Raw genomic sequence first — 25,830 nt, forward strand, 5'->3', positions numbered from 1 at the left:
AATAGAACCCCCAAACCGATGATCGAATTCAAGAGGCAATGGATGTCGAAGCTGACGAAGTCGAAACGGGTGAACCAGGTCCGGGGACAATGGACATTGAACCCGATGCTGATATTCTGGAACTGATGGAACAGACACTTGAGGAGGAGCTGGCAGCAGAGCTAGCAAATGCGGATCTTGGAAATGGTCAAGACCCTGACCACGAAGAATCTATGGGAGATGCACCAGAAGTAGATGGCCATCAGGAAGAGCAAGATATTCCGGATGAAGTTATGACGGAAGCTCCGTTTACAGAGACTGGACCCACACACAGCCAGCCTGTTCCTAATACTCCTACCATCCCAAGTTATAATCCGACTAACACCACTACCGCCATACATACACCTATACCTTTTCCCCTCCTACACCATAGCCCAGCTGGCATCACCTTTACCAATACACCTACATCCCCTTTTAACTTTACCTCCAATATCGGTATCTCAAGCCAGACTACTATCGCCCCGCCAAGTAACCCCCTTATGGGAAACGAGGAACTAGTATTTGAAGCACCTGGGCCGATATTTGAAGCACCTATGGTTGCCAGCGGTTCCGATATGGAAGATACTCCTATGGAAGAGGATCCCTTCGACGAGACTTCTCTACATAAGTCCCCGCCTGTCCAGGCGCAACCTCAAGCCCCAGCCTTCTCGAGCATTCCTACAGCTTGGCTGCTTCCATCAAAGCCGCGGGAGGCGGCCAAATTAGATCTCAACGCCCTCAAGAAGACCCTCAAAAGCAATATAGAAGAGCGCTCAAAAGAAAGCATCATGGGACGAGGCGGGAAGCAGAGAGCTTTCGACCAAGCAGCTGTGAAGGGGGCCCTCCTCCCTGACACTTACTACACGATAGGTGCCGAGGGCTTGCCTCACAAGGAGACCGATGGACTTCCATTCACAGAGTGGGATGATGAGCGTTTGAGTGTTATGATGGAGAAGCTAGACACGGCAAGCAAGCACAACCGAGACGAGCAGAACAAGAAGAATAATCTGGTTGCGGAGGCCGAGAAGAAGTTGAAGGAGGGATGGCAAAAGAAGAAGAACGACGCAGACTTCCAATCACTAATGAAATTAAAGAAGCGACCTGCCAACCCGTTTATCGTTCCAAAGAGACCGAAGAAGCCGGAGGATAAACAGTAGACTACTCCCAGAACCTTGGTAATGTACAGTTACACCTAGTCCCAACACTAACCCAACAGTCTTGCGGTCGCAAGAATTCATTTCTTTCATTCGGCATAATCCCCCTTGCACCCCATGGCCATCCTTCGCCGGATTGGCGTGAGCCCTGCCTCGCAAGCGGGCTAATATGTATTATGCACTTATGGGGTGCATGTACCAATCTTTGATTGGTGTTGATTTAAGGGAATATGCCGTCTGGAGGATGAAATCTTCGCTCGAGGCTTTGGCTTGGCTTTGGGTCTTTGTACTAATTGTCATTACTGGGGGACTGGAGGGCAGTCTGGCTGCTTAACACCAGTTCTCTTCCCTCCTTGGAGTGGTACATCGAGAAGATGGGCTGTTATCTTTATTTTATTTTTGCTTGGGAGAAAGCCGTGTCTTAGACTATTACGTCCCCTTTTTCTCTTCTTCTCGCCTTCTTCTCGCAGGTCCTCTAGCGTCTACCTCATCGCATCGGTCACTTGGCTTCCATATCTCCGCACAGTATGCAAGGTACGTGTTTAGAATGCTAAACTTAGGATGAAGCGAATCTAACAAGTAATTATAGATATCTCATTCTCCAAGACGTTGGTATTATTCGGCTACCTACTTTATGGCAGGGCCGAGAGGCGTAGCCTCCCAACGGAACATCGATATATGTACTAGTACGTTGGTAGCTTCGCCAATAACTCTATGGTATAGTAACTTGGACAAGCGACATCGAGCAACTTGCCGATACAATGAGATTGGCGGACAGTAGTCTCTCGAAAAAAAAAATAAAAAAAAAAATAAAAAAATAAAAAAAAAAAAAGATTTAAAAAAATAAAAAATAAAAAAAAATAAAAAAATAAAAAAATAAAAAAATAAAAAAATAAAAAATAAAAAGGAAAAAGGAAAAAAGGAAAAAAGGAAAAAAGGAAAAATAAAAGACAAAGATTTTTCAACTACACAGACAGCTACACGAGGCTATCAAAGAGGTCGACACCATCAAAAGGAAGAAGCACCAAGCTTCCTCGTATACCTAATCAACACACCCCAGCTTATACAAAACCATCCGAAGCAACCCTCGAGGAAGACTGTAGCCAAAACTATAGGAAAGACTGTCGGCAAGATTATCAAATGTTACCTGTTAGCAGACAGGTAGCTGCTATAAGATCAGTTCAACTCGAGTTGGTGGCGTAGTAGGCCCGATGTCATTTTATACTCATGGTCTGTCTAATACACAAAGCTTACCTTTTCTCTCCGAGATTATTCTACTCGAACAAAAGCTTCAAAAGAAGCATTCATACCTAACTACAAAGTAAAATCCAGTAAGTACCTTATATGCATCAAACACTCATAGCTTTATATGGAAACTAACAATTTTAGATACTTCATATTCAAATATTAATACCACTCCATAATAATTAAAAACCTCCTATCACCTCTTTTAGTCAACTTAACAACACAACACAAATAAACTCTTCGTTTACAACACCGCAAACTATAAATCAGGTATCCAAGCAGCACAACTATTGTTTTGGTTACCGAATATGGAGTGAGAAAAAATTGAGCTAAAACTTCACACCTAAAAGAAAGAAAAAAAAAAAAAAGAAAAGAAGGAAAAAAACCTAACACATCCCGGGGACATTTCTAAACAGCAACATATCTACCTATAAGTCACAGTATTTGGAGACGTTGGGGGTATATATGGACTTTACGCTAGACATATGGTCTCGAGCACACTCCTATTGTTGGGTGCTGGTATAACACTACCTACTACCTACCTATCCTGCCTAGAGGCTACACTCTCACTTTTATTTCCTATGGCAGGCGATACTCTAGCTCTACTCCCCTCGCGAAGTACTCCAGACGTCTCCGCGCCAAAGATGCGCACGCTATAACTAGTACGTACAGCTGCTGAGAATGAAGCCAAGAAAGCCATCCTCCGAGACAATTTCCCGCAGCTACTGCGCGGCGACACACAGATATGGTGGACAGCTCATCTTACGGACGAGAACAAAGCCGTGATGAGAACCAGACTTGAATACACCCTCAACTTCTATGAAATCAGCAAATGAGTGTCTACCAATCTGGTAGCTCCAAGGTACTTGGGTAATTCACCAAAGCCATTACCCTCATCCCCGGAAAGCACGACTACAACGCTCCCCAATAAGCCGAATCTTTTTATAACCAACTTCTTAACGTTAGATAAGGTCTACACAAATTCATCATCTCACATCAAGACCCTAAAAATCCGAATTCTAATCCTCCTTTTAAACGACATATGGCACGAAATTGTTGTATGCTACAACCTATCACCCTCAAACTCTTCCACCAAGGTAGCCTATAGCCACCAGTAGACCTAAACGTCGTCATCATCATCATCATCATCTGCCCAAGAGGCTAGATACGGTTTTATACTTCGAATACAGCCTTATCGAACAGCCCATCGACGAGGATTGTCGCACAATCTGCCGTGGAAAAAGCTGTTACTATCGAGGGACATGGCACCGAAAACCCCCCTGACTGAAGACGGTCACCAGCTTTAAAAATCTCCGGGAGAAAATTCAATACCGAAAGACTAAGGCAACCATGGTTTTGGTTACGACATACGTACGTTGCACAACTATCTTACGTTAAGCCCTGCTGAGATCTCATACAAAACCGAAAAGGTTCGTTGGATGGATCCTAAATATTTTGAAGAAAGGTGCAAAAATAGCGGCGATTTTGATATACGGTTAAAAATTATAGAGGCGGTGCATAAAAGAATATTATGCAGAAATTAGCTCCGACGGGTGATAAGCGGAGGGGCGAAGTTAAATCGAATAGTAAGGGTAAAAGAAGTCAAGTTTAATGAGTAGCTTGAAAGATGGTAGAATTATCATTTTATTTTACAAGAGCAAAAGGTGCGCAGGAGACATTTCTCATGGCAGAGGATATATAGGCCTTTAGGTAGATAGTCTTGACGCGCCTACTGGACATTAACAAATTCATCATTGTCATCCTATCGAGTAGCTCACTATTATGCACATTTTTATCATCTTCCATAAGAGGTAGTGACTTGTTGATCAGACACCTTTACTAATATTCTTCATTTGGGTTCCACAAGTGTCTTCATCATTGCACTATTAAAACATACCCAAGGTAATCATGTAACTACATAGGTATATTTAAAGCTAGTGACAGCCAACTGTGGGCTGTTAAAAATACCTTCGTCGACAAGGGTAATATAGGTAGTACATAGGTAGGTATAAGCATTCCCCATACAACCAACGCTCTACTTATTGTAGCAACCACATAAGGAACCGTAGCATCATCTCGTCATTTCTTTACCGGAATCTAAAACAAACGAGAAACCACCGAAGCCTATACCAATACCGACTTATACCGACCAATACGCCGCCGTTTATAATATCAAGTTAATCGTTAGGGAAGCGGGGGGGGAAACCCCTTTAGCATCCACTGTAGCAATCTAACCGTTCTGCCGAATTATTAGATCATCTACCAGCCCTGGCCGTGTTTCCCATGATGCCCATGGTGCCCATGATGGCTGTGATGACTGTGATGGCCATGGTGGCCTTGACCATGATGTCCGTGACCATGCCCATATCCCTGTCCCTGTCCATAGCCTTGATCATTGCCCTGATTCGAATGGCGCTTCTCCAACTTGTTCTCTATTAAATTGGCTGCTACCGCACCAACGGCACTACCTAGCATGGTGCCCAGCTTGCCCTTACCGAGCTTGTGGCCGAGGAAACCGCCGGCTCCGCCTCCAATTAGAGTCGCGCCTAGACCACGCTCGCCGTCCTCGCCAGCTTGCGCCTGGTTGTAGTTCGGGTCGCGGTCATTCTGGGCGTAGGGATCCGCGGAGTGAGGGCGTGATCCTCCTGGGTGACGGCCATCGTTCTGTGGGTACGGAGGCGGCGCATAGCCGGCATCCGAGTGGGCGGAACCGGGTCGCGAGTGCTGAGATTGTGGTTGGTAGGGAGTAAGGTAGCCCTGCTTTGACGGGGCTGGCGACTGGGCGTAGGTGGGCTGAGCGGGGTAAGGCGCCGGGGAGGGGGTACCGTTTGCGTAGTTTGGTTGAGATGGATACGGGGAATGCGAGGGCGTCTGAGCGTATTGAGGTTGTGGGGGATAAGGCGACGAGCCCTGTTGGTGTTGAGGCGGGGGATAACCACCTCCACTGTTACCATAGTAGTCTGCTGCTGACATGTTGATATTGATGGCGAGGCTCGCGATGTCGAAAGTGTTTTTTATTTTCTTCTTCTTAGGAATGAAGGGTATAAGTTGAAAGTAAGAATTCTATGAAGAATGGCTTCTAGGGGTATCAGAGGAAGTATAGTTTGTTGAATGTCTTAGTTATGGTAAGAAAAGAGGAAAAGAAGAAAAGAACACAACGTAAAAGGTTCACTGAAAATAAAGAAAGTTGATAAAGCTTATTTATAAGTAAGCAGACCTCACTTATATACTTGCCTAGTAGCTTACATGTACCTTAGGTAGGTAGGTTATATTAAATTGAGGCTGTAAGTAAAGTCAGCCCCTTATCTCCTAACCCAATAAGCGCTAACGTTGCTGAAAACAGCCATCGTGATTAGGGAGGCGCAGTCATTTTGCCTCGCAGCTGATTAACTATAATGGTGCACCAAAGCAGAACCACGCGGCGATGCGGATACGCAGACGGAGCTTAGCAACCACCGGCGTTGTGCTAGTGAATGCGTTTGCCGTGGCGGAGGCTTGACCAAACTGGCAAACAAACCATATGTAGCGGGAGAAATCAGCTTCGCCCCATTAGATAATCGATGCAGGATTACGTACATCATGTAACTTAGCCTCCCAATTAGTTCAAGCCTCGAATGAGGCTGATTTTCATGGTTACCTACGGAGCTGTCGGCTGCCCCCTACCCCCCCCCCCCCCCCCCTTTTCAGGTAGGTAACCCCCTTGTAAGACATACCTGCACGTAAAGGCTGATAGCCGGGATGAACACGTGGGGAATTTTGTTGGTATCGTTGTAAATTTCATTATTTCGTTAATGTAGCCTTCGTCATACAAATATCATTACAGACTCCTACCCTAGGTACGTACCCCTCTTACACATCCAAGTCGTCGTTTAATACACCCTCGGTATACCATGGCACTCTACGCCTAGGTTTGATCAGGGGTAAACATGACTCGTTCCCCATGTCATAACCCCCAGATAGATACGTGTACACTACTGAGAGCATTTTTGATTTGATGGTGAATCATTCAACACATGCATTCAATCGCTCCGAAGATAACCCTACTTAGACAAGATAGGTAGGTAACCTACGCTTGAACAAACCCATCACCCGTTCCAACATATACACCCAAACGACATCTACCTCCAGTCATCATGCTCATAAATCTCCCGTAAATGCACCCAGTTGCTCCTGCAATCCCCAGTGTCATCTCATGAAAACCCCCAGTAGCTCAATGCATCATGGTCGTGAATGCGACATCGAGGAAAAAAAATTACATCCTTTTTCGACAATGCGGAAAACATGTATATACGCGAGACAACTGATAAAAATGACAATCTCAGTCGCCAAGTACGCCGTATAGGAACCCCATGAAAAAGAAAATATTGCGTCAAACTCCGACCACTGGGCCATTCACTCTTCTACTCTGCGGAATGTGGATCTCACCCTCCGAGTCCGAGCTGTCGTCTGCCCCTACCCGGTCGAGCATCCTTTCTATGTCGTCACCCCGCAGCGCAGTTCTCGGCCGGGACGGGCCGCTTAGGCCAGCAGGGATAGATAGAGATGGTCGCGGAGCCGATCCATTCGTTCGGCGACGAGGTGTGCCTCTACTTCGCGGAGATACGTGCGGTTCATCAATATCCATCCCACCGTAGATACCCGGTGACTTCTCAAATCCTACGCGCTTGACCTGGGGCGCGTGATTATGTTGCGGCCGCGCCGTTGGTAAACTTTTGCGTCCCTGGTTCCCGGCCTCGGGTCCCGAACCCAGTCGCGAGGTAGGGAGAGCAGTTCGCCCGCCGTTGCGCGTTTGCGGCGGATGTAATGGCTGTACTGGCTGCGAGCCTTGTGATGAAGGGAGAGACGAGGGAAATGCATGCTTTACATTCGCCGAGTTTCCAGGGCTACTCATAAACATCAGCGTCTCCAACGCTTCCTGCTCTCGCACGTTCTGGTGAGGAGAAAAGAGGATAGGGTCGACATTGGGTGTTCTAATATTTCCGTGACCCGGAGTGGCTTGTAATGGACTTGGCTGAGCCGGAGTATGGGGAGAAACGTGATGCGGGTGGGATAGATAAGCTGGTGCAAACCTCGCGTTGGAGCTACGACGAGGATGGGTCTGGGTCTGGTTGGGCTGACGCGGTTGTATAGGCGCAGGCGGAGCTAGCGCGGGCACTTGGGTGTTGGGTGATGTTGAAGCGGACGACTTCATATTACCCTCTCTCCATAATGGCTCATACGGGCGACCTTGGGATGGATGTTGCGTCGTAGGGCTAGTAACCATACTTGAAGCCCTGTGTCTCATAGGAGCAACTGCGACTCGGGGGCTTGCCGACGCCCCATATCTACCATGCAACGTAGATGTGCTAGAGGTAGGAGAGGCAACTTGAGACGCGAGCGACTCGACCTCATCGATAGAATGCCCTTGCCAGCCGTTGTTAACCTTGACCATGGCGTAAGACAGTTTGGTCCTCAATTCAGCCGATAGCTACGATTGAGTTAGCAGAGACCGCGGCAATGCGTTATTAGATGTTGGCGAATTACCTCTCCGATGCGACTAGAGGTAGAAGCTATGCTCACGGTGCTAGTGTTTCTAGAGTGACCAGGACGAATTGGAGACACGCTTGAGCTATTCCTCTTGTGCTTGACCACACCGTCGGCCATTCGCTTTCTTGATTGACCACCAGCCGTAGGTGCCCCGTCTACCTCGCCCATCCTCTGCTGTGCTGCAGCGAGCTGAGAGAGCTGCAGAAGCTGGGACTCTTGACTCGAGCTATGGCTGTTTCTTATTCCATTGCTGCCCTCACTGTCACTTTCTGGCGGAGTGAAGATACGATCTGTATCATTGGAGGCGGTAGTATCTTGGGAATCGTTGCTTGAATAATTGAGTGGTTGACTCTGGGAACTTGGGATATTCTGAGATTGTGACGAGTGGCCGAGGCCCGTCAAGGAACCTGAGCTGTTGGCTTGCGACATGATCCAGTGTAAAAGTTAGGTGGGTTAGATATAATGTTAGAGAAAGTGCCACGGCCAAAGGCACGAGGTTGTCGCGTCTTGTTAGATGTGGATGCAATTCAACTAATCAGAAGCTATCAATCGCGTTTTCCATAAAACCATATGTCTTGAAGCTAGCCTATTTGCAAGGTAGATATTGTTGAAAGCGGTAGGATTCCACGTTTAGAAAACGAAGGATTTCCTTTATGGGCGCTGATGTCGCTTAGCGAGGTGTACGCGTTGCGTCGTCGTCAGAGTCGCGGTTATTGCGGGAGTATAGATCAAGACTTATAACACTCGTATTGTTATAGTCGCGTTGAGCCAATGCAACACTCAGCAAATTTAGCATTCGAAGAAGGTGTGAGACTGGGACTGAGACATAGATATATGTATGTATAAGTATAGGTATAGGTATAGGTATAGGTGAAGCGAGGAGGCGAAATAAGTGCGGCCACACGGGAATTAATAGTAAAAGAGCTCGAATTGAAATCCAGCTACGGGTTAGACGCGACGCGGGTTGACGACAGAAGTATCAGTTTAATTAGTCAAGTAACCCCCCATAGGTGATGATATTGAAAAAGTCAGAGGGGAACGTTTGACGTTGACGTTGACGTTGACTTTGACTTGGATCCAAGGGAATAGGAACAAGTCAACTCGGGCAAAGTATCCAAAGTAGCGAATGGGTTCCAATATTAGGAGGGGAAGAAATGGCGGGAAGCCATTGGCCGTTTATTACGCGGTCCAAGTCGCGCGACTGCACCTACCTAGGTACCTCCTAATGTATTTTTTGGCTGGGGTTCTTTAGGTACACCTTGGGCGCACCTGGATCTACTTGTCGGGGGATCATGTGCGCTAAGACTTCCCTAGATTTACGCTTGGCCCTAGCGCCTTGCATCCACTACAAAAGGCCTGTACCTTGTAGGCAGATCCTTTTTGCTATGGGTACCTACTTGTACATTGCTACGTTGTCCCTGCAGCAATTCTATGGAGCCAACTCTTTTTTTTTTTTTTTTTCCTCAAAGCAATTGAGGGTTTCATTCAATTTTGAATAAAAGTTATTTCGATACGGGGAAAGAAAATAAGTAGAAAGATTAAAAGATAAGTGGCTATAAGAAATTCTGCTGCCTCGGAGGCTTCCATAAATGTATCTGACCTAGGTAAATTAAAAAGTACCCAAGTACCTAAGGTGAGTAATAAGATCGACTTATCCCCTGTCAAACCACTGCAGCAGGAAAGCGGGAGCGAAAATCAAAAAAGAGAAAAAAAAGCGAAATTCAAAAAAATGGCGCTCTTCTTTTACCCTAGGTTTACCGACCGGCTTGGCTCGGTCCAACACAGCACGGATTGTATGTACAAACCACCTAAGCCAATTTAACACGAAATCACGTGGCACCATATCGCGATCCACGATACCCCCACACCCCTCTTTTTGAACTTAACCCACATGTGGAGGTAGATATATTCGATGTTCAACCAGAATAGAGAAGAAAGTATAGAACATACTAACCTACAAGAAATTTAAATCAATGGTCACAAGAAGAAAATGTTTAACAGTGGACCAAATCCTCTATTATCTGTAATTGATGTAATCAAGTGACCCCCTATATTATGTCATTCTATACTATCCTTATACTATAGAAGAAAATCCACATATATGAGACCCTTTATTAAAGATAGAGCTCACTAATAATAATTTACCTCGGTACTATTTTCTCTCTTGTATAACTTTGACGTCATATGTATACTTAACTAGGTTATATACAATCTTAAGCAACTTCAGTATACGTATGAATATAGTTATAACAGATAGTAATTAACTATCAGGTTATTCTTCGTTCTTATTAAGTAGTCTTTACAATATTCATTTCTCAAGCCAGAAAAATAACCTAGTACACACGACACGCAAAGGTTCTACTTGTAAAAATATTATGACAAGCTATTCCAGATCTATTCATTCGTATCCAAAGTTAAGAACTTCCATTTACTTTCTCTCGTGAATCAACGCAATCATCAGATCCTCGTAATCTCCACTCAGGGTACCCCTAAACGCAGCACGCAATGAGGTCCTAGCCGAAGAGTGTATCTGGTAAGCAGATTTGGCCGCGTCCTGACGTGGACGGTTCCAGTACAGACTGACGACCCTGTTGATTAACAGCCGGTCCTTGCGCGGAGTCTTGTACAGTGGCTTCTCCAGCCTCTTGGCATCGAAGCGTGCTCGGTCGATGGCGTTCTCGAGCATGTAGAGGAGCGCGTCCTCCATATCTCCGCGGAACTCCTTCTCAATGACCTCTTCGAGCGAGCGGTGGTACTTCCGCTCGTACGCCTTGCTGATAGCGTTTAGCTGTGCGGTGTTAGAATTCGTGAATATTTGCGCCACAGAGATGGCATTGGCGCCGATCGTGCCCTCGGTCGCGCGCTGTAGCTCTGTCACTTTATGATCGATATCCGAACTGATTACGGGCGCTGCGTCTTCGGCACGTGTGGCAGAGAGTACCATGCTGTAGAGCCGGAACAACGTGTCATCTACGTCGGCTTTGATATCTACCAGGAGTTCGTTGCCCTTGATTCTCCTGTACTCGGCGTTGATTGCGCGAATGTCCGCATTCGATCGACATAAAAGAACATCCATGAGGGCATCTTCATCTGTGCCGGCTCGATCGAGAGCCTTAATGAGGACTCGCACATCCTGTTCTAGTGGTCCTCGGATCAAAGCGAGGAGTGCGGTTTCTACACCCCCACGTGTCTCGCTTTCTATATCCTTGGCTAAATCGCGAATGAAACGCTTGTTATAATCACCGACAAGCTGAGCCATCGCCCACGGATTCTCGTACTTGGATGAAGTTAGTACGCGTATTAGAACCGCCTCATCACATCCCATGCCCTTCATAGCCTTGCGGAGAGTTTCAACGTCGGCCGACGTATCGACGGGGGCCAGGAACGCTCTCTGAGCTAGGTCATAACCAGGCGACGCAGGGGTCGGAGGTACGCCGTAACCATAACCGGGCTCGGGCTGCTGAGGCTGCGACCATTGCGGAGCACCTAGCTGCATGTAATTGTTACTATTTATAGTAGATAAAAAGCTAGCATTATACTTACAGGACCTCCGTATTGTTGCGGCGGTGGAGGATAAGGGGCCGGGGCTTGTGAATAAGTATTATGAGGGCCCTGCGGAGAGCTAGGACCCCATTGCACGTACGGAGGTGGCGGTTGCGCGTATTGTCCCTGTTGTGGCAGCTGAGATGGGTAAGGTTGAGGTAAAGTGTATTGTCTCGGAGCCTGAGGTAGACCTGACGGATACTGCTGGGATTGATATTGATATTGACTAGTCTGAGGAGGGCCCTGAGGTGCGTTGTAAGAAGAATAAGGTTGTTGCTGGTAAGGAGGCTGTCCAGGAGCAGGTGACCCGGCAGGAGAGTAATACGAGGCTCCGGGTGAAGGCTGCTCATATCCTGGTTGAGGCTGCCCAGGCTGGTCTGGAGGTCCACCGGTGGGGGGATATTGATTATAATATTGCCGATTCTGAGGATTCATGATCTAGGTAAGTTGCGTTAGGTATGTTTACTCTTGTGGGGTATAAAGTAGATATATTCGAGGTAGGTATGCTATAGGATAATGAGAGTACTTGATGAAAGAAAAGGGGAGAGGTGGGACAAGATATAGGTCTCTCAAGATATCCCAAAGCGTTCTAACAAGGCTGAAATGAGTTTATTTAGCTACACTCACCAATTAAAATCTAAGCGTTGATATAATAATATAATAAGAGGCCTCCAGAAAGATTCGGAATCCGACCGCAGTTGTTGTGCTACCACCATTTCATTCAGCCACATTTCTCATCCAATAGATTTGGAGATTGGAGAATCCTTCTTAGGCCACAGCACGATTTTTACATCTGCCAAGCCAAATATCCGTACCTGATTGAGATAGAGAGAGTCAGCTTTGGGGTTATCTTGTTAAGGCAACCAGCTGACTATGGTCTAAGGTAGTTTTGCTATTCTTTTTCAGCCTAGTCATCGTGTGTTATTAACTGGAAGCACGATGTTGCTATGATGATCTCCTTGGTAATAGGAAGAGGTACAAAATATAAGAATTATGAATGGTGTAAGTCTAAGTGGGCAATTAAGTTGAAGAATGGAAGAAAGACCAATCATGTATACAAATAGTACATGCAGGTACCTACTGACGTACATGTACCTTACATTTGACGTGATATTTCCGGTATCCACCACTTAACGCGCTACGCGATCTAGGTACCGCCTTGTAGCTAATTGATAGACGATAGACAATAGACGATAAGATAAACAAGCCTAAGAGTACCTACATGAGGTAACACATTAAACTTCCCTCATTGACAAAACAAAACAGATGACAAGCTTGATGCTTATAATAAAATAATACGACAAGTCATATGATTTCGCCAATGGGCTTGTATATAGCCAATCCTGACTCTTTGAGTCGCCATGGACGATTTTTCCGACGATGACTTCGACACCCTCAATGCGAACATCCTACAGGAGCTCGAGAATAATGCCATTCAATTCACTCAAGCACAGAAGAAATACCAACAATCTCAGACTCAACCCCAATTCGTTGACGATTTCGAAGATGACGACCTCGACGATGCCGTCGTACAAGACGAACTGCGCGGAAATTCCATCCTACCAGAAGAAACAACCCAGCTGCCATCGAGGGTAGCTCCCCAGCAGCAATATCAACAATATCAACAACAATGGAGTGGTCAGGTACCTGTTCCTGCCAATCACTTCCGCCCTCAGCCTGTCCATTCAGCCTCTCGAAATCCACTACCAGCTCCTACTACCTCCCGTCAACCCCAGCAACCGATTTCTCGCGCCCCAGCTCCATCATATAGCCAAATTCGTCCACCGCCTCCCTTACCCCGACCGGCTCCTTCTATTCCTCCAAGATACCAAGCCTCGCAAGCTCAAAGGCCCAATGTACCATCGAATCACGAAATATCTGCCTTACAAGCCCAGATACTAGACCTAAAAACGAGACTTACAACCAAAGACGGAGAGATAGGCATTGTCCGGAAACGGTTGGAGAAGACACGCGAAGATCACGAGCGCGAGCTTCAGGCACTCAAGAAGCAGGCAGCCGAGCAGGTATCAAAACATGAAAGAGCTCTCGAGGCTGCTAAGACGGCACAACAGGCCGCTTCTACAGAACTTGAATTTACAAGGCGAGATCTCAAAGACGAGCTAGATCGCGCTAGGCGTAAAGACGGACCCGCGACGCCTAAGAAGAATGCCGCTGCTAAATCGTGGGGCATTGCAGATGGATTTGAAGATGTCGAGATGGCCGGTAGCCCGAGCAAGGGACGGCGTGGTAGGAATACCGGTGCCGTAGCCGGCGCCATGGTAGAACCGCCTGCAAGACTAACGAGAACTCCTACCAAAGGAAAGAGGAAACGACTGGCTGCCGATAGTCCTATCGCAGCGCTGGAAACTCACTCGGAAGATGCAGTCATGCTGGATCATACTGGTGTGAACGATACTAGCAACGCACAATTTACACACGTAGATGCGCCACCTAGAGCCGCTTCCTTCGATGTATGTCGTCTTCGGAACCTCGTAAGTAGTCAATATATTATCTACAGAATACTAATGGCCAGCAGTATATAAAGGTGATACTTAATCATAGTTCTAAACGTGGTGGCCCACTGGCTTTCGAGTCCCTAGCTAATTACCGGCTTCCGTCGAGACCTACGGAAAGCCTTGCTTCTACCCTCTTTCAGAAACTGGCTGTCATCGGAGATCCTCACGACCCTATGCGCCTACCGATAGAATTTTGCGAGCAAGTTATTCAACTATGGCGTAGCTGTCACAAGGAGGGTGTTGTGAGTATCCAATTTCTCATCGCAATTAAGGAGCATTGACTGACCACTTTATAGTTGGAACCTATAATGGAGCTGGTGTCTTTGATATATTTGACCGTACAGCTATATACCGTCGCTGTTTCTCCGTATATTGCACCCTCCCTTCTGCCGGTTGCTATGGACTCGTGCTTTGAGGTAGGAATTCCTAGATTTTATCATGAGGGTCCTGGTGATCCGCCAGAGGAAGCCTGGAGAAATTTCAACAAGAATATCTCGACCCCTGAGATTCTCTCTTTATTATATTTAACCGCCCTAGGATGCGCAGCTTCACCGCCCGTCGACGGTGTCACAGACCCTGCAATTGATTTCTGGAGTCAGGTCCAGGTGGAATTCGTCCTCCTACATCTAAGTCAAAAACATCCAGTAGAGGATTATTTGACCATACTGCGATGGTTATGCACGTCGGTGTTCCCCGAAAGCATCGGACCTATCAGTCCTGACAGGACGTTGGAGGTTGTGGCGGGTGCGTTGATTGAGCGCATTTCGCATCAGCTTGTCGAAAAACCACGTTGGGAAATTGACCAATATAAGCAACGGGGCGTTCGAAATGCCGTACTTCGAACGCTGGCGGCCTTTGCAAGGTCCTCCTTCGGACTTGCGCAATTAGCCATTAATGACTATGCTATCCCACGCCTTGTCACCCTGCTCTCCTCGTGTATAGACGAGCTCTACGATGGCGACATGCGGTACGAATCTTCGGAGGATGACGATTCACAAAAGGAACTACAGACATTGGTAGCACGTTCGGTGTTACTATTACACACGATCATCACGAACCCCTTGACTGCCGACTTAGTGAATGTGTCAGGGAAACTGGCCAAGCCACCAGGGGTATCGCAGAAGTACCTGCTCAGTTTAGGAAGACTCAATTTTTCAGAAGACTTGGTGTCAGAAGAAACAGCAGAACTTGCGCATGAGTTATTGGAGCTAGCAGTAACACCAGAAGAGGGTGAGGAGTTGGGCCGGTTCTTCGGGGGGTAAGCATTTTTGATGGCGCATTTGGACAACGCCAGCCATCTAGCCGGCAAATATACAGGAATCACATCATCTATGCGACCCAGTCTACCTTTTAGTGGCATTGAGGATATTGGCCTAGGGTATTGTTGGTTCAAAATGTACTTTGGAAGGCCCAGAAAGATGTGTTTATCGATTATTCTTAGAGGTCTAGGGGTATTAGTATAGTAGCCCTACTCGCTTCCTCGAAGATATTTACAAAAAGATAATATTTGAGGCTCTTTTATGGGCCTCATTGTGGATTATCGTTTAAGAGTAGTGAATGGGAATCATTGGTGGTGGAGTATGTAGAAGTTTATATTACCTGCATATGCATCGATCAAGTTTCGGTACATAATCTGAGGTCACGTATGCATCCAATGACATGTTGACATGTGAAGTTGATAAGGTTGATTGAATAGACGGGATGACGACACATGGATGTATTCGGCTTCAGTAGATAAATGTGGCACATTGCAATGCCACACTTTATTGATGCCTGAGCCACACAGGTTTGACGTAGCCAAGCATGCCACAGGCAAACAACTGGAAGCAAGGAAGGTCTGCAAGGTCTAGCGGTTAGGCAAATCTAGTGCTAAAGCTCAGCCCGTCAGCACCTGCAATTAATGAAAACCGCGGCCCCAAATCAAGAAAAATCACCAAGAAAAAAAAAGAAGTGTACATATCGTCGCTCAACAACACGGACTCTCGGGATTCTTTAGGGACCGCAGCAGCCGACATCAACGCGTCTAAAAGAGGAAAAGAAAAAGAAAAGACTAAACCTCTTGGTCGTTATTGACTTACTTCTTTTCTCACCACCTCTTTTATTGAGTGTCAAGATTTAAAAGTGTCCACCAGCCGACGATCCGATATCCCCCCACCCTTCGACTTTCAAAGCTTCGCCCTTTGTCCTACCGAGCCTTTAATTTAGAGCTGTTAAACTATCTGAGGAATACAGAATTTCTATAGTCTCTACAGTCTCTACCGGCGCGGTATCTTTTTCAGCTCAACAGTCCCGACCTGCCGATCTTGTTGTTCCTTGACCTACGAAACCTCTCGATATCCTCAGCTTAGCTAGAAAGGTACTCACTAAATACTTGTCGCGTATGCAAAACAAGACCATTGCTAGCTAGTATCCTCGCCGCCGACCTCTGCTCTATCTACGCCTGCATATATACGTGGAAGCGTATAAGCAATAACCGCCATGACAAAACCACGTCGTGGTGTTCGTTTCCCCGGTCGAAGCGTCAATGGCCACGTCTCTTCTGACGGTAGGAGATCTAGCTTCAGCGAAATAAGTGAAGATGGATCAGGGTCTCCTATCAAAACTAAAAGCTCGCCGCAGCTAGACGGTATTAGCGAAGTATGTTCTGATATAACTAGTAGACTGTATAGTAGATTCTTGATCCCAGAGCTAACGTATTACCTTGTCTATAGAAAGCCTCAGAACAGCCCCAGATGACTGACTACGAGAAGAAAAAGGCCAACTTCCTTACGCGAACTTTCTGGACCTTCGTCATGATAGGGGGTTTCTTCGCAGCTCTGTTTTCAGGCCACATATACATCATCGCTTGCATTACTGCTGTACAAATCGTCTCCTTCAAAGAAGTCATTGCCATTGCCAGTGTCCCCAGTCGAGCCCGACAGCTACGTCCTACTAAGAGCTTGAACTGGTATTGGCTTGCTACCACCATGTATTTCCTCTACGGCGAGACGGTCATTTACTACTTTAAGCATATCGTACTTGTCGACAAGGTTCTGCTCCCGTTAGCCACGCATCACCGCTTTATTAGCTTCGTCTTATATGTCATCGGCTTCGTCTTCTTCGTCGCCAACCTCAAGGCCGGACACCTGAAGTTTCAGTTTACCAACTTTGCTTGGACGCATATGGCGCTGTACTTGATCGTCGTACAGGCTCACTTCGTCATGAACAACGTCTTCGAGGGCATGATCTGGTTCTTCCTGCCCGCGGCCTTGGTTATCACTAACGATATCTTCGCTTACATCTGCGGTATTACTTTTGGTCGAACCCAGTTAATCAAGCTTTCTCCCAAGAAGACGGTAGAGGGCTTTTTGGGTGCTTGGATTATGACCATTGTCTGGGCTGTGCTTCTAACGAACGTGCTAATGCGATCCAAATACTTCATCTGCCCCGTCAACAATCTTGGATCCAGCATCTTTACCGGTCTCGAGTGTGATCCCAACCCGGTGTTCCTCCCGCACACGTATACACTCCCCGATCTATTCTTCCTTCCTGGGAGGACCAATTTTTCCTTCACTACCGAACCCATGCAGTTTCACGCCATCGTATTGGCGACTTTTGCATCCTTAATCGCACCTTTTGGTGGCTTTTTCGCATCGGGACTCAAGCGGACCTTTAAGATCAAGGACTTTGGCGACTCGATCCCCGGCCACGGTGGCATGACCGACAGAATGGACTGTCAGTTTATTATGGGATTCTTCGCCTTCATCTACTACCAAACTTTTATCGCACAGCACAAAGTCAACGTTGGAAATGTCATGGAGATGGCTATTACGGGGTTGGCACCAGAGGAGCAGATTGAACTGATTAAGGGAATGAGCAGATATCTAGAAAATCAAGGAGTCTGGGGACCTGAAGTGAGTAACATACGTGTCCCAACCCCCTTGGGATGAACCATTCTCTAACTGATTATACTTAGGTTCATGCATGTCTAGATCGAGTACTACCAGCCCGGAGATAGGGACGGGTTAGATTCGCGCTCTGGTGAGCAAAGGGGTATATACCAGGACAACGTACACGAGTGTATAGCTACTCGACAGGGTAAGTAGCTTATTAATGAATTGATGATGAAGATTCTCCTCAGGCTCGGTCTTCCTATTTTTGCATATCCACGCAGAGATGGCGCAGTGATTTTGTCAAAATTTAGGCAGAGAAAGGGGCGTAAAAATAGGAGAAGCCCCGACTGGCTAGTGTGTTATATGAATTCGGTAGAAGCTATAAAAAGGGGAAAAGAAAATAAAGAGTTTGGTCTTCATCCGTGTCTACTATTGCACCACGGCTCGCATGAGTCAACGGAAACCACCACAATACATTGTAGTTTATCTGGGATTCGTGGGTTCAGAAGTTTAGAAGTTGAGAGTAGAATGAATGAGCGGGTCAACATGAAGTCAAGGTTACCGAATAACGTAAATCCTAACTAACATGGAAAATGTCGCACCCGGAGATAGGCAGGGAGATTGTATTTCTTCTTACTACGGCATGCTGGGAGGGAATAAGACTACAAGGCCGGTTTCATTGTGTCACGGCGGAAAGTGACTGCGTAGTATTCATCTAGATAGCGGAATTCGATAAGATGTCCTACTAGGTTTGGCGAGATCTTCACGAAAACCAATATGTTTCCTAGCGTTCACTTGCTACGTCTACCAGTCGGATATATCAGAAAGGATGGCGTCGTCTCCTGTCGGCGCTATTGGTGCCTGGTTGCTTGATCTTCGCCGGTCTATGCCCGGTATAAACTCGGGGACATTTGACCGCACGAGAGGGAAGCATCATGTCGCCTGCATGTCATATGTAGGCGGAACGGTCACCGCGGGGGGTCAAGGTGGTGTGTAGATATATCTGGCATGATGCTCAACGGCGTGTTTCTTGCATAACTATTACTTACAGCTAAAGAATAACTAGATTCTATATGAGATACGGTTTGATTCCTATTGGCTTCCCTACCGAACGAGTGGCGAACACCTTTTGCTTCTTCTACAGCCCGGTCCACCGAAGAGGAAGGCAACTAGATGGACGGACAGACGTCTACGATGCCCACGCTTTGCGGCAATTATTTGCAGGGCCAATCCTCTCCACGGGGCAGATGGCAGGAAACATGGGGGTACCCACGTGTGTGTAAGTAAGATGAACCCGCATCCATGGGTAGTGTAGCCGTCAACCTAGGTACGATGGCGTACGTGGCTGGCTGAGACGTACATTAGTGATAGGTGAAAGTAGAATTGCTTATTCCAACCTTGGTCAGTTAGATTTCAGCATCTCTGGTGAAGAGATGACATCTAATGTAACATTAAAATGATACATATCAATGTATGGTCGATCAGTTTCCCCCTAATATGTCATACTTCGTTAATTTGATCATTTGTATCAGATGGAAGAGGCGAAACGGATCTACTTTACGATTCCACAGCATTAAGCACGTAACGTGGCCCATGGGTAAGTCTTATCGAGTACACCAACAGATTTCGCCATGATTTCCCCAGTCGATCTCGCGCATTAGTGCTGACGACCCTTCCTGAGTTGGTCCTCCCACGCTCGCGCCACCCGTTAGAGAAGAACATAGAGATAGATTAAATTTCGGGTTCCAATCCGATGAACTCGGGCGTTGGGTTTTCCTCGACCGAGCAAGTGAATAGACCCGCGGGTATTCGGTATGATGGTTGATCTTACTCTCATATAATAGGAATTATACAGCTTACCATTGCTAAACCCAATCATAAGTATCGCTGATGGTAAAGTAAATAATGAGCCCCCAAAGACGCCGCTTACTGGGCGAGGACGACACCACCAGCGGACCCAAGGCCACGACGTACATCAATGTTAGCTCTGCTCACTAACTCTATATTTTTGATCGTACCTATTGCTAACGAGATAAAGTTATGACAGTAGTTCATATGGGTTACCGACCGCTTGGATAGGCTTCAGTACTGAATCGTGTAGAACTTATAGAACATAGCAACCTATATACTATCCTTGGTGGGTATTAACAGAACGGACAAATCTACTGTAGGGAAGGGAACTAGCTGGTCGATATGGCCCAGCACATTATTACGCCCGGGGAATAGAGATAATGATAAAGATTTTCCATACAAGTCCTTGGGCGACATGTCTACCAGAAGTCAGAGTTTAATGGTTCGTCAGCTGTTCAGAACTGACGGGCATGCATTGCATTACATCGCATCAAGTACGTACGTACTGCGACTCAGTTAATCAGGGTAGCTTGCAGGGCAATCTGTTCTACGATGCCCGCGGCCGAGATACTGTTTAAGATAGGCCAGGAGAAATATTTCCCCAATCCTTTCGTTGACGAATGACGGCGCAGTATCTTAAGATATTAGTTCTATCGCTACCCGATATGGAACATTTTGTGTGAGGCAGTGTGAGGCATCTGCTGAATAACTGCAAAATGTGCTACTATAACCGAGGAGGGGAGACAGGACTGTCAGGCCGAGGAAGTAAACTTCATGGGAACTTAAGTTGGGAATAGCGTTGGCAGATATGTAAAATGGTGTGACGATGGCTTGGCTTGTGCTCCTTCAAATATGTTGGCCAAGCTGAAAGGAGAAAAAAGAACGTGGGGTAAACAGTATTGAAAGACGAGACACTTGAATCTTGATGCGTGTTCCGTCAGTCAGAACCCTGAGACCTGTCTAGGTGTCCCATTAGTATTGGCATTACATAGAGTTGAGATATATCGTACCCTCCTTTTTCTCAGGAGGTGTGGCCTGAGGGGGTCTCGAATCCATCGCCGATATCATATTCCATTCGTCGAACACAGCCACGCAATGTACGGACTACAGTGCGTCAGATCACCTGGAAGGCCAGAAAAGAGTCATCCTTCAGGATCCCCAATAACATCGGGCGATAGGACTATTCCTGTGATCATCAGGATATGACTGACTGAAGACGGTTGACTTTTTAACTTGATCACAGGTGATGATGTGTGAGAATGTAAAAATACTAGTTTTGGATCGGGGAACCCGGCCGGCATCTCTCTATTGCTACTCTAAGCACGGCCGTTAACATGGCCACGTACCCTGATACTTAGCCTTACCGTTAAGGTTAAGCGATCCTACAAGAACTCTTGTTCCTTATTGGGCGCTATTGGCTTGAACCGGGTATAACTTCTACGCTGATTGGTTACCATCCTAATGGCACACGACTGCAACAACTTTCGTAGGCGTACGCTGTACAACTTGTATAAAGTGCCCAAACGACCAATCAAGACGGGGCGGTGGAAATTCCCCATCACCTTAACGGACAACCCTTGATGAAGCATAGTTCCGGCATGACTGTCCGCGAATGCCTCTCGAGCTTGAAAGCCAACTTCGTCACGATGGCGAAGTCTGAAATTCTTACTGGTGGCTTAGCCTATTTGTCGTTATCATGCTGTAAGACTTGTCATTCTCGCCTGGGTGGTGACATGGACATAACATGTGCCAGCCCGCGTATTAGTCTCAACACGACTGAGGAGCGATGATAGACGCCTCCCTAGTGCATGTCGATAATGACTGCTTGCCTCTGATTGTACTCCCTATTGTATACGTAACAGTATTTAGACTACCCCGTGTGCCCTACCTTCCTATACACCGGTGTAATCCTCTTTCATTTCCTCATTTCCTCATATCTCATCAGGATTTGTGTGACACTTACCTAGCTAAGATGGCTGTCGGTACGATCCAGTTGAAAGTTAAGTCTTTCTTCCGTTCGAGCTTAAAGAGAAGAAGAAGATTAAGCAGCCCATATTCGGAGCATGAGCATAAGAAACTAAAGAATACCTCGGCCTTAACAATCGAAGATAATAACGGTCCCGGACTTGATTTTCAGCTCGCCAGCCCGTTCTTCCGCAACCTACCTATTGAGATCAGACGGATGATATATGAACTCGTCTGGTGCGGACCTTATGACCACAAATACCACACGCTCCGCGGAAGGCATATACACTTTGTAGACGGCCACTGGGTCAACATGAGATGCGTCATGTATAAGGATGACGAGGATCCAGATCTCATCCAGAAGAACAGTATGTATATTTCACATCTTCATCTATTGTGGCTATGTACCTACCCCTTTTAAGGGCGCAAAAGCTATTTTATCATTGCTAAAAACTAATAATTTGTTTCAGTGGACATAGCCCATAACTCGGGCAAAGGAAACCTATTAATGTGGCAAAAGAGACTGGCGTCGACTTGGGGTAGCCGTCACTGGAGATGTGAGGAAAGAATCCAATACGGTACGCAAAAGTCTGTAGATGGTACAAACTTCATGTCTATGATGCTCGTTTGTAAACGGATGTAAGTTTCTAAAAAAGCCCTGCCCGCGCTTACTCTCTTATCATGTCTCCAGCTACAGTTAGACTCGCTATTATTAAACTAACCCGCTGAGCGTGTAGGTTTCCCGAGGTTATGGAATCGATACTCGAATCGCACCAGTTCTTATTCAACGATTTCTTCTCGGCGCACAGATTTTTCGCCTATAACCCTTCGCCATATATCACACGTATCCGCCACCTTGACTTATCACTCAGTCTTCCCTTTCACGAGTACGCCCCGTTCATCGTCGATGGGCCTAAGAGCAGAGTTCGAGAGCTGTGGGAAGCTCTAGCACGTATCTCATGTCTGCATAGTCTACGCATATCTTTAGATATTTACGATCATGGCCCGTGGCGGAAGATTCCCGAGCAAGGCGTCACCGCACAACTAAAAGATCTCGAGGTGTTGGGGAACTTTACCCTCGAGCTACCACCCTCGCTGCCTATAAAAACGCACGCTCCCAACATGCAAAATCTTGATTCTCACGAGGAGCTGCCATTCAAAATAGTACGCCGTCCTCCTTTAAGGTATTGGCAGTTTACCCCGGGCGAGGTGGAGCGGTTCGGGTGGAAGACGCATAAGAAAGGCCAGCAGAACCACTGTTTCATTACCCTTGATAGGGCAGCTAGGCGCATCCCCAATCCCTATTTGTTGGACTTATTCTAAACGAGGTCAGACTGGAAACGGCCAAATTTCATGTCGATTAATCTCTAGTGGATACAAGCGTCAGCGTGATATTCTAAATACAGATTGCCTACCTACACCACCCAAACGATATTCACTTTAGGTAGACAACTCACCCAAGAATGAGCTGTACAGGTGGATTAATCAGGATGCGTTCTTCTTAAAGTGGTTCGAACTTAATAGTCCACATGCTTCTGTCATACTATCATTAGATCTCGTAGATGACATCCTATTCGCTCCCCTATTCCGTTCTGAGTGTCACTCGCGCAATGTGCCACTATGGTATTGAGCGGCGGCAGTACTACGGGGTCAATAGATGTGGTAACACGACAGTCAAACATGACCATTTGATTCCGGCTGTTTAGCCAAGAACGCAACACAATATCGCATCCGAACACATTATTATATGCCACTGTGTAACAAGCCAATGACTCGATTCGTCGTGTTACATCAGTAAGATCTTATTAAGGTCAGCGGCTAAACATAGGTTGCATTGACGGCCACGAACTGTAAGACGGACTGCACGGTTTAAGTTATTTCGCCCGGCTAATAAATCCTCTGGATGCCATCAGCTACGGTGTCACGATTCTTCCTCGGATAGTAATCACTCACATCACTCTTGGTTTACCTTGATGGGTATTATCGGCCATTATCAAGCAAGAAGTAACGCAAATAAAGTCCATCTCGGTATCAGGACATATTGTTACAATAATAGTCTACTAATCAACATAAAGAAAGCGCTACGATATACAAAAACTACCAATCCTTCGCGGTCTAACCGGGCTATAATTGCTGTTGATACACACAACTTGACCGAGTGATGCGATGATAAGCGCCTTTGGATTAGAGGATACGTTACTTGGAGCGTCCATTAATCGAACTACAGCCCGTACCTATGCCAGGAGAAACCGACCCTTTACACAGGTTAACCCTTAGAGCTGATTATCGAACTTAGGGTCGCGATACACGTTAGGCATTGGGGAGCTTCCGGATCAAATTGTATTCGAGTAAAGGCTGGTCACTTAACATAATATGTCGTTAAGCATCTAACATTAGCAAACTCAACAATAGGCCTATATTAGGTACCCAGCTATATCATATATGCCGCGTCCAGAGAAAGTTACAGTGGTCTCATACTCACTCAGTACTTACCTTGAGACAGCAAACAGGCTGCCAGATTCTTCACCCTATAACACTAACACTTATACCTAATACGCAGAAAAGACAAAAGAAATGACAGTTGATAGCAGCGTTACACATAAGCACTAGCAACCTCATCGCGGGTATACGGCTTTCCTACTTATCTTATTAACTCGCAAGAGAATGTGGGCACTATACTAAAATAGTATCTTGCTTCTCAGTTACCTACTTGGGCATCGAACCATAAGTCATAGACTCGCGACAAGAGAACTAAGCTTACACCCCAATCCAAGTGTATCACGGCCCACAGCAGCCTTTCCGCCTCTACAATCTTAGTCTTGACAGATTTATTCACCGCCTATTCATACCCGGGGTGCTTCGCCTCTGCTATGGCATCGGAGATATGCTTCATCGTCTTATAGCTAGCCGCCCCTTTAATATGATATGCTGGATTAGCACTGGCTATATTGGTATTCCGAACAAGCTAACCAGCTCCTTAGAGCTGACCTTTGTGTAACGCCCTCGAACTGTATACGTCTAGTCGTGCTGTTGACGAGGCATAATGACGGGCTCGAGAGCATTAGACTCTGAGCGTTATCCGCGAGAGGGCATCTTGTGCGGCTTCGAATTCGTATGTAAGTCCACGTTACGGGCCGACATTTTCCTTTTTTTTTACTAATCTTTAGGTGATAGGGGTAAAGGGAATGTATGAAAGAAACGAGAATGCACAGAATAGAAACAGCGCTGGGAAAACAAGTGACTAGGTCAGAAGGGGTATCTAAATTCTCTTGCCGGAGCTGGAGTCAGACAACCTCAAGAGGAAATTTATCCTAGTACACGCTTTGAGAAGGAGAGCAACCATATTAATAGCACAGGACCCAAGGGTGCATTGTAATTCGACGAAAGGCTAAATGACAGCACGAACTTCCAAACTTGGACCCTACAAAACCTTGAACAACACACCTACTAGGCTGACTACTAGGCTAACTATAGAGACCTATCGATGCAGCTCACCCTTTTCTACTGGCAGTATACGCTTTTGTTATTTCCGCGTTAATGGCCTCTCAACAGGGATCGTCGCTCGCTATGTCACCAACACTAGAGGCTTAGTCTTCTCGAAACGGCCTTGCTACGTGATGTTCCAAGGGATTGTATGGTATACGCGTGGCATGTGCTATGTACTTCTCAATTCATGCAGTTACAGCTCAAAGCAGTCCCAGATGAGTTCATGCCATCGAAGTGAGTTATAAGGGTACCTTCTAGAGATCAATTACTTATTAGCCAATAGCTTTGTAGGTCTCATCTACTCATCAAACTCGGAGGTCATACCCCCTTTCTCCTCTGAAAGCATTCATGACTAGAAGCCTTCAGCTCAGTAGAAATAATTAATTCCGAAGGCTTTATAAGCTCTTAGAATAAGATCTGCGAGCTTATCTGCTGTAATAGGCGCCTTCGCTGATAGAATAGTACCTAACTAGAACCATGCCTGTAGTACCTGGTCTGGAATCGCCTATTGGTACATGGGAATCAAAGAGTATAGAAGCATAGAGCGTAATACTCGCGACATGGTACTGGTATACCAGTAGTCCACCAATGAATTCAGCATCGGGATATAATAAATATATATGATGACGATGGAAGTTCCATGATCTTCGTCAA

The 25,830-nt window shown here is 46.3% G+C and overlaps 7 protein-coding genes across 7 annotated transcripts; 4 read left to right on the top strand and 3 right to left on the bottom strand.

The window, feature by feature from the left end:
• Nucleotides 1-38: 38 nt before the first annotated feature.
• Nucleotides 39-1,175, top strand: F4817DRAFT_320107 (uncharacterized protein; the record flags this gene model as incomplete). Its single annotated transcript, XM_049301147.1, has 1 exon — nt 39-1,175. The coding sequence occupies one exon, from the start codon at nt 39-41 to the stop codon at nt 1,173-1,175; it is 1,137 nt and encodes a 378-aa protein (XP_049154816.1).
• Nucleotides 1,176-4,190: 3,015 nt separating this feature from the next.
• F4817DRAFT_350890 (uncharacterized protein) lies at nt 4,191-5,832 on the bottom strand. The gene has a single exon (XM_049305002.1). The coding sequence runs from the start codon at nt 5,388-5,390 to the stop codon at nt 4,677-4,679; it is 714 nt and encodes a 237-aa protein (XP_049154817.1). The 5' UTR covers nt 5,391-5,832; the 3' UTR covers nt 4,191-4,676.
• Nucleotides 5,833-6,500: 668 nt separating this feature from the next.
• F4817DRAFT_269690 (uncharacterized protein) lies at nt 6,501-8,720 on the bottom strand. The gene is made up of 2 exons (XM_049299402.1): nt 7,941-8,720; nt 6,501-7,884 (listed from the first exon to the last, which is right to left on the bottom strand). The coding sequence occupies exons 1-2, from the start codon at nt 8,370-8,372 to the stop codon at nt 6,787-6,789; spliced, it is 1,530 nt and encodes a 509-aa protein (XP_049154818.1). The 5' UTR covers nt 8,373-8,720; the 3' UTR covers nt 6,501-6,786.
• Nucleotides 8,721-10,164: 1,444 nt separating this feature from the next.
• Nucleotides 10,165-12,531, bottom strand: F4817DRAFT_350897 (Annexin). The gene is made up of 4 exons (XM_049305003.1): nt 12,302-12,531; nt 12,114-12,192; nt 11,487-11,924; nt 10,165-11,433 (listed from the first exon to the last, which is right to left on the bottom strand). The coding sequence occupies exons 3-4, from the start codon at nt 11,919-11,921 to the stop codon at nt 10,372-10,374; spliced, it is 1,497 nt and encodes a 498-aa protein (XP_049154819.1). The 5' UTR covers nt 11,922-11,924; nt 12,114-12,192; nt 12,302-12,531; the 3' UTR covers nt 10,165-10,371.
• A 104-nt stretch (nt 12,532-12,635) lies between these two features.
• Nucleotides 12,636-15,651, top strand: F4817DRAFT_350900 (uncharacterized protein). The gene is made up of 3 exons (XM_049305004.1): nt 12,636-13,957; nt 14,023-14,244; nt 14,299-15,651. The coding sequence occupies exons 1-3, from the start codon at nt 12,848-12,850 to the stop codon at nt 15,262-15,264; spliced, it is 2,298 nt and encodes a 765-aa protein (XP_049154820.1). The 5' UTR covers nt 12,636-12,847; the 3' UTR covers nt 15,265-15,651.
• A 106-nt stretch (nt 15,652-15,757) lies between these two features.
• F4817DRAFT_350901 (phosphatidate cytidylyltransferase) lies at nt 15,758-18,078 on the top strand. Its single transcript, XM_049305005.1, has 3 exons — nt 15,758-16,639; nt 16,714-17,981; nt 18,056-18,078. Exons 1-2 carry the CDS (start codon nt 16,481-16,483, stop codon nt 17,929-17,931), a joined length of 1,377 nt encoding a protein of 458 aa, XP_049154821.1. The 5' UTR covers nt 15,758-16,480; the 3' UTR covers nt 17,932-17,981; nt 18,056-18,078.
• A 3,619-nt stretch (nt 18,079-21,697) lies between these two features.
• F4817DRAFT_320113 (uncharacterized protein) lies at nt 21,698-23,013 on the top strand (the record flags this gene model as incomplete). Its single annotated transcript, XM_049301148.1, has 3 exons — nt 21,698-22,058; nt 22,161-22,329; nt 22,428-23,013. The coding sequence occupies 3 exons, from the start codon at nt 21,698-21,700 to the stop codon at nt 23,011-23,013; spliced, it is 1,116 nt and encodes a 371-aa protein (XP_049154822.1).
• Nucleotides 23,014-25,830: the final 2,817 nt, after the last annotated feature.

The sequence above is a fragment of the Daldinia loculata genome, assembly GCF_022478755.1.
Source record: "Daldinia loculata strain CBS 113971 unplaced genomic scaffold F4817scaffold_73, whole genome shotgun sequence".
Taxonomy (NCBI): Eukaryota; Fungi; Ascomycota; class Sordariomycetes; order Xylariales; family Hypoxylaceae; genus Daldinia; species Daldinia loculata.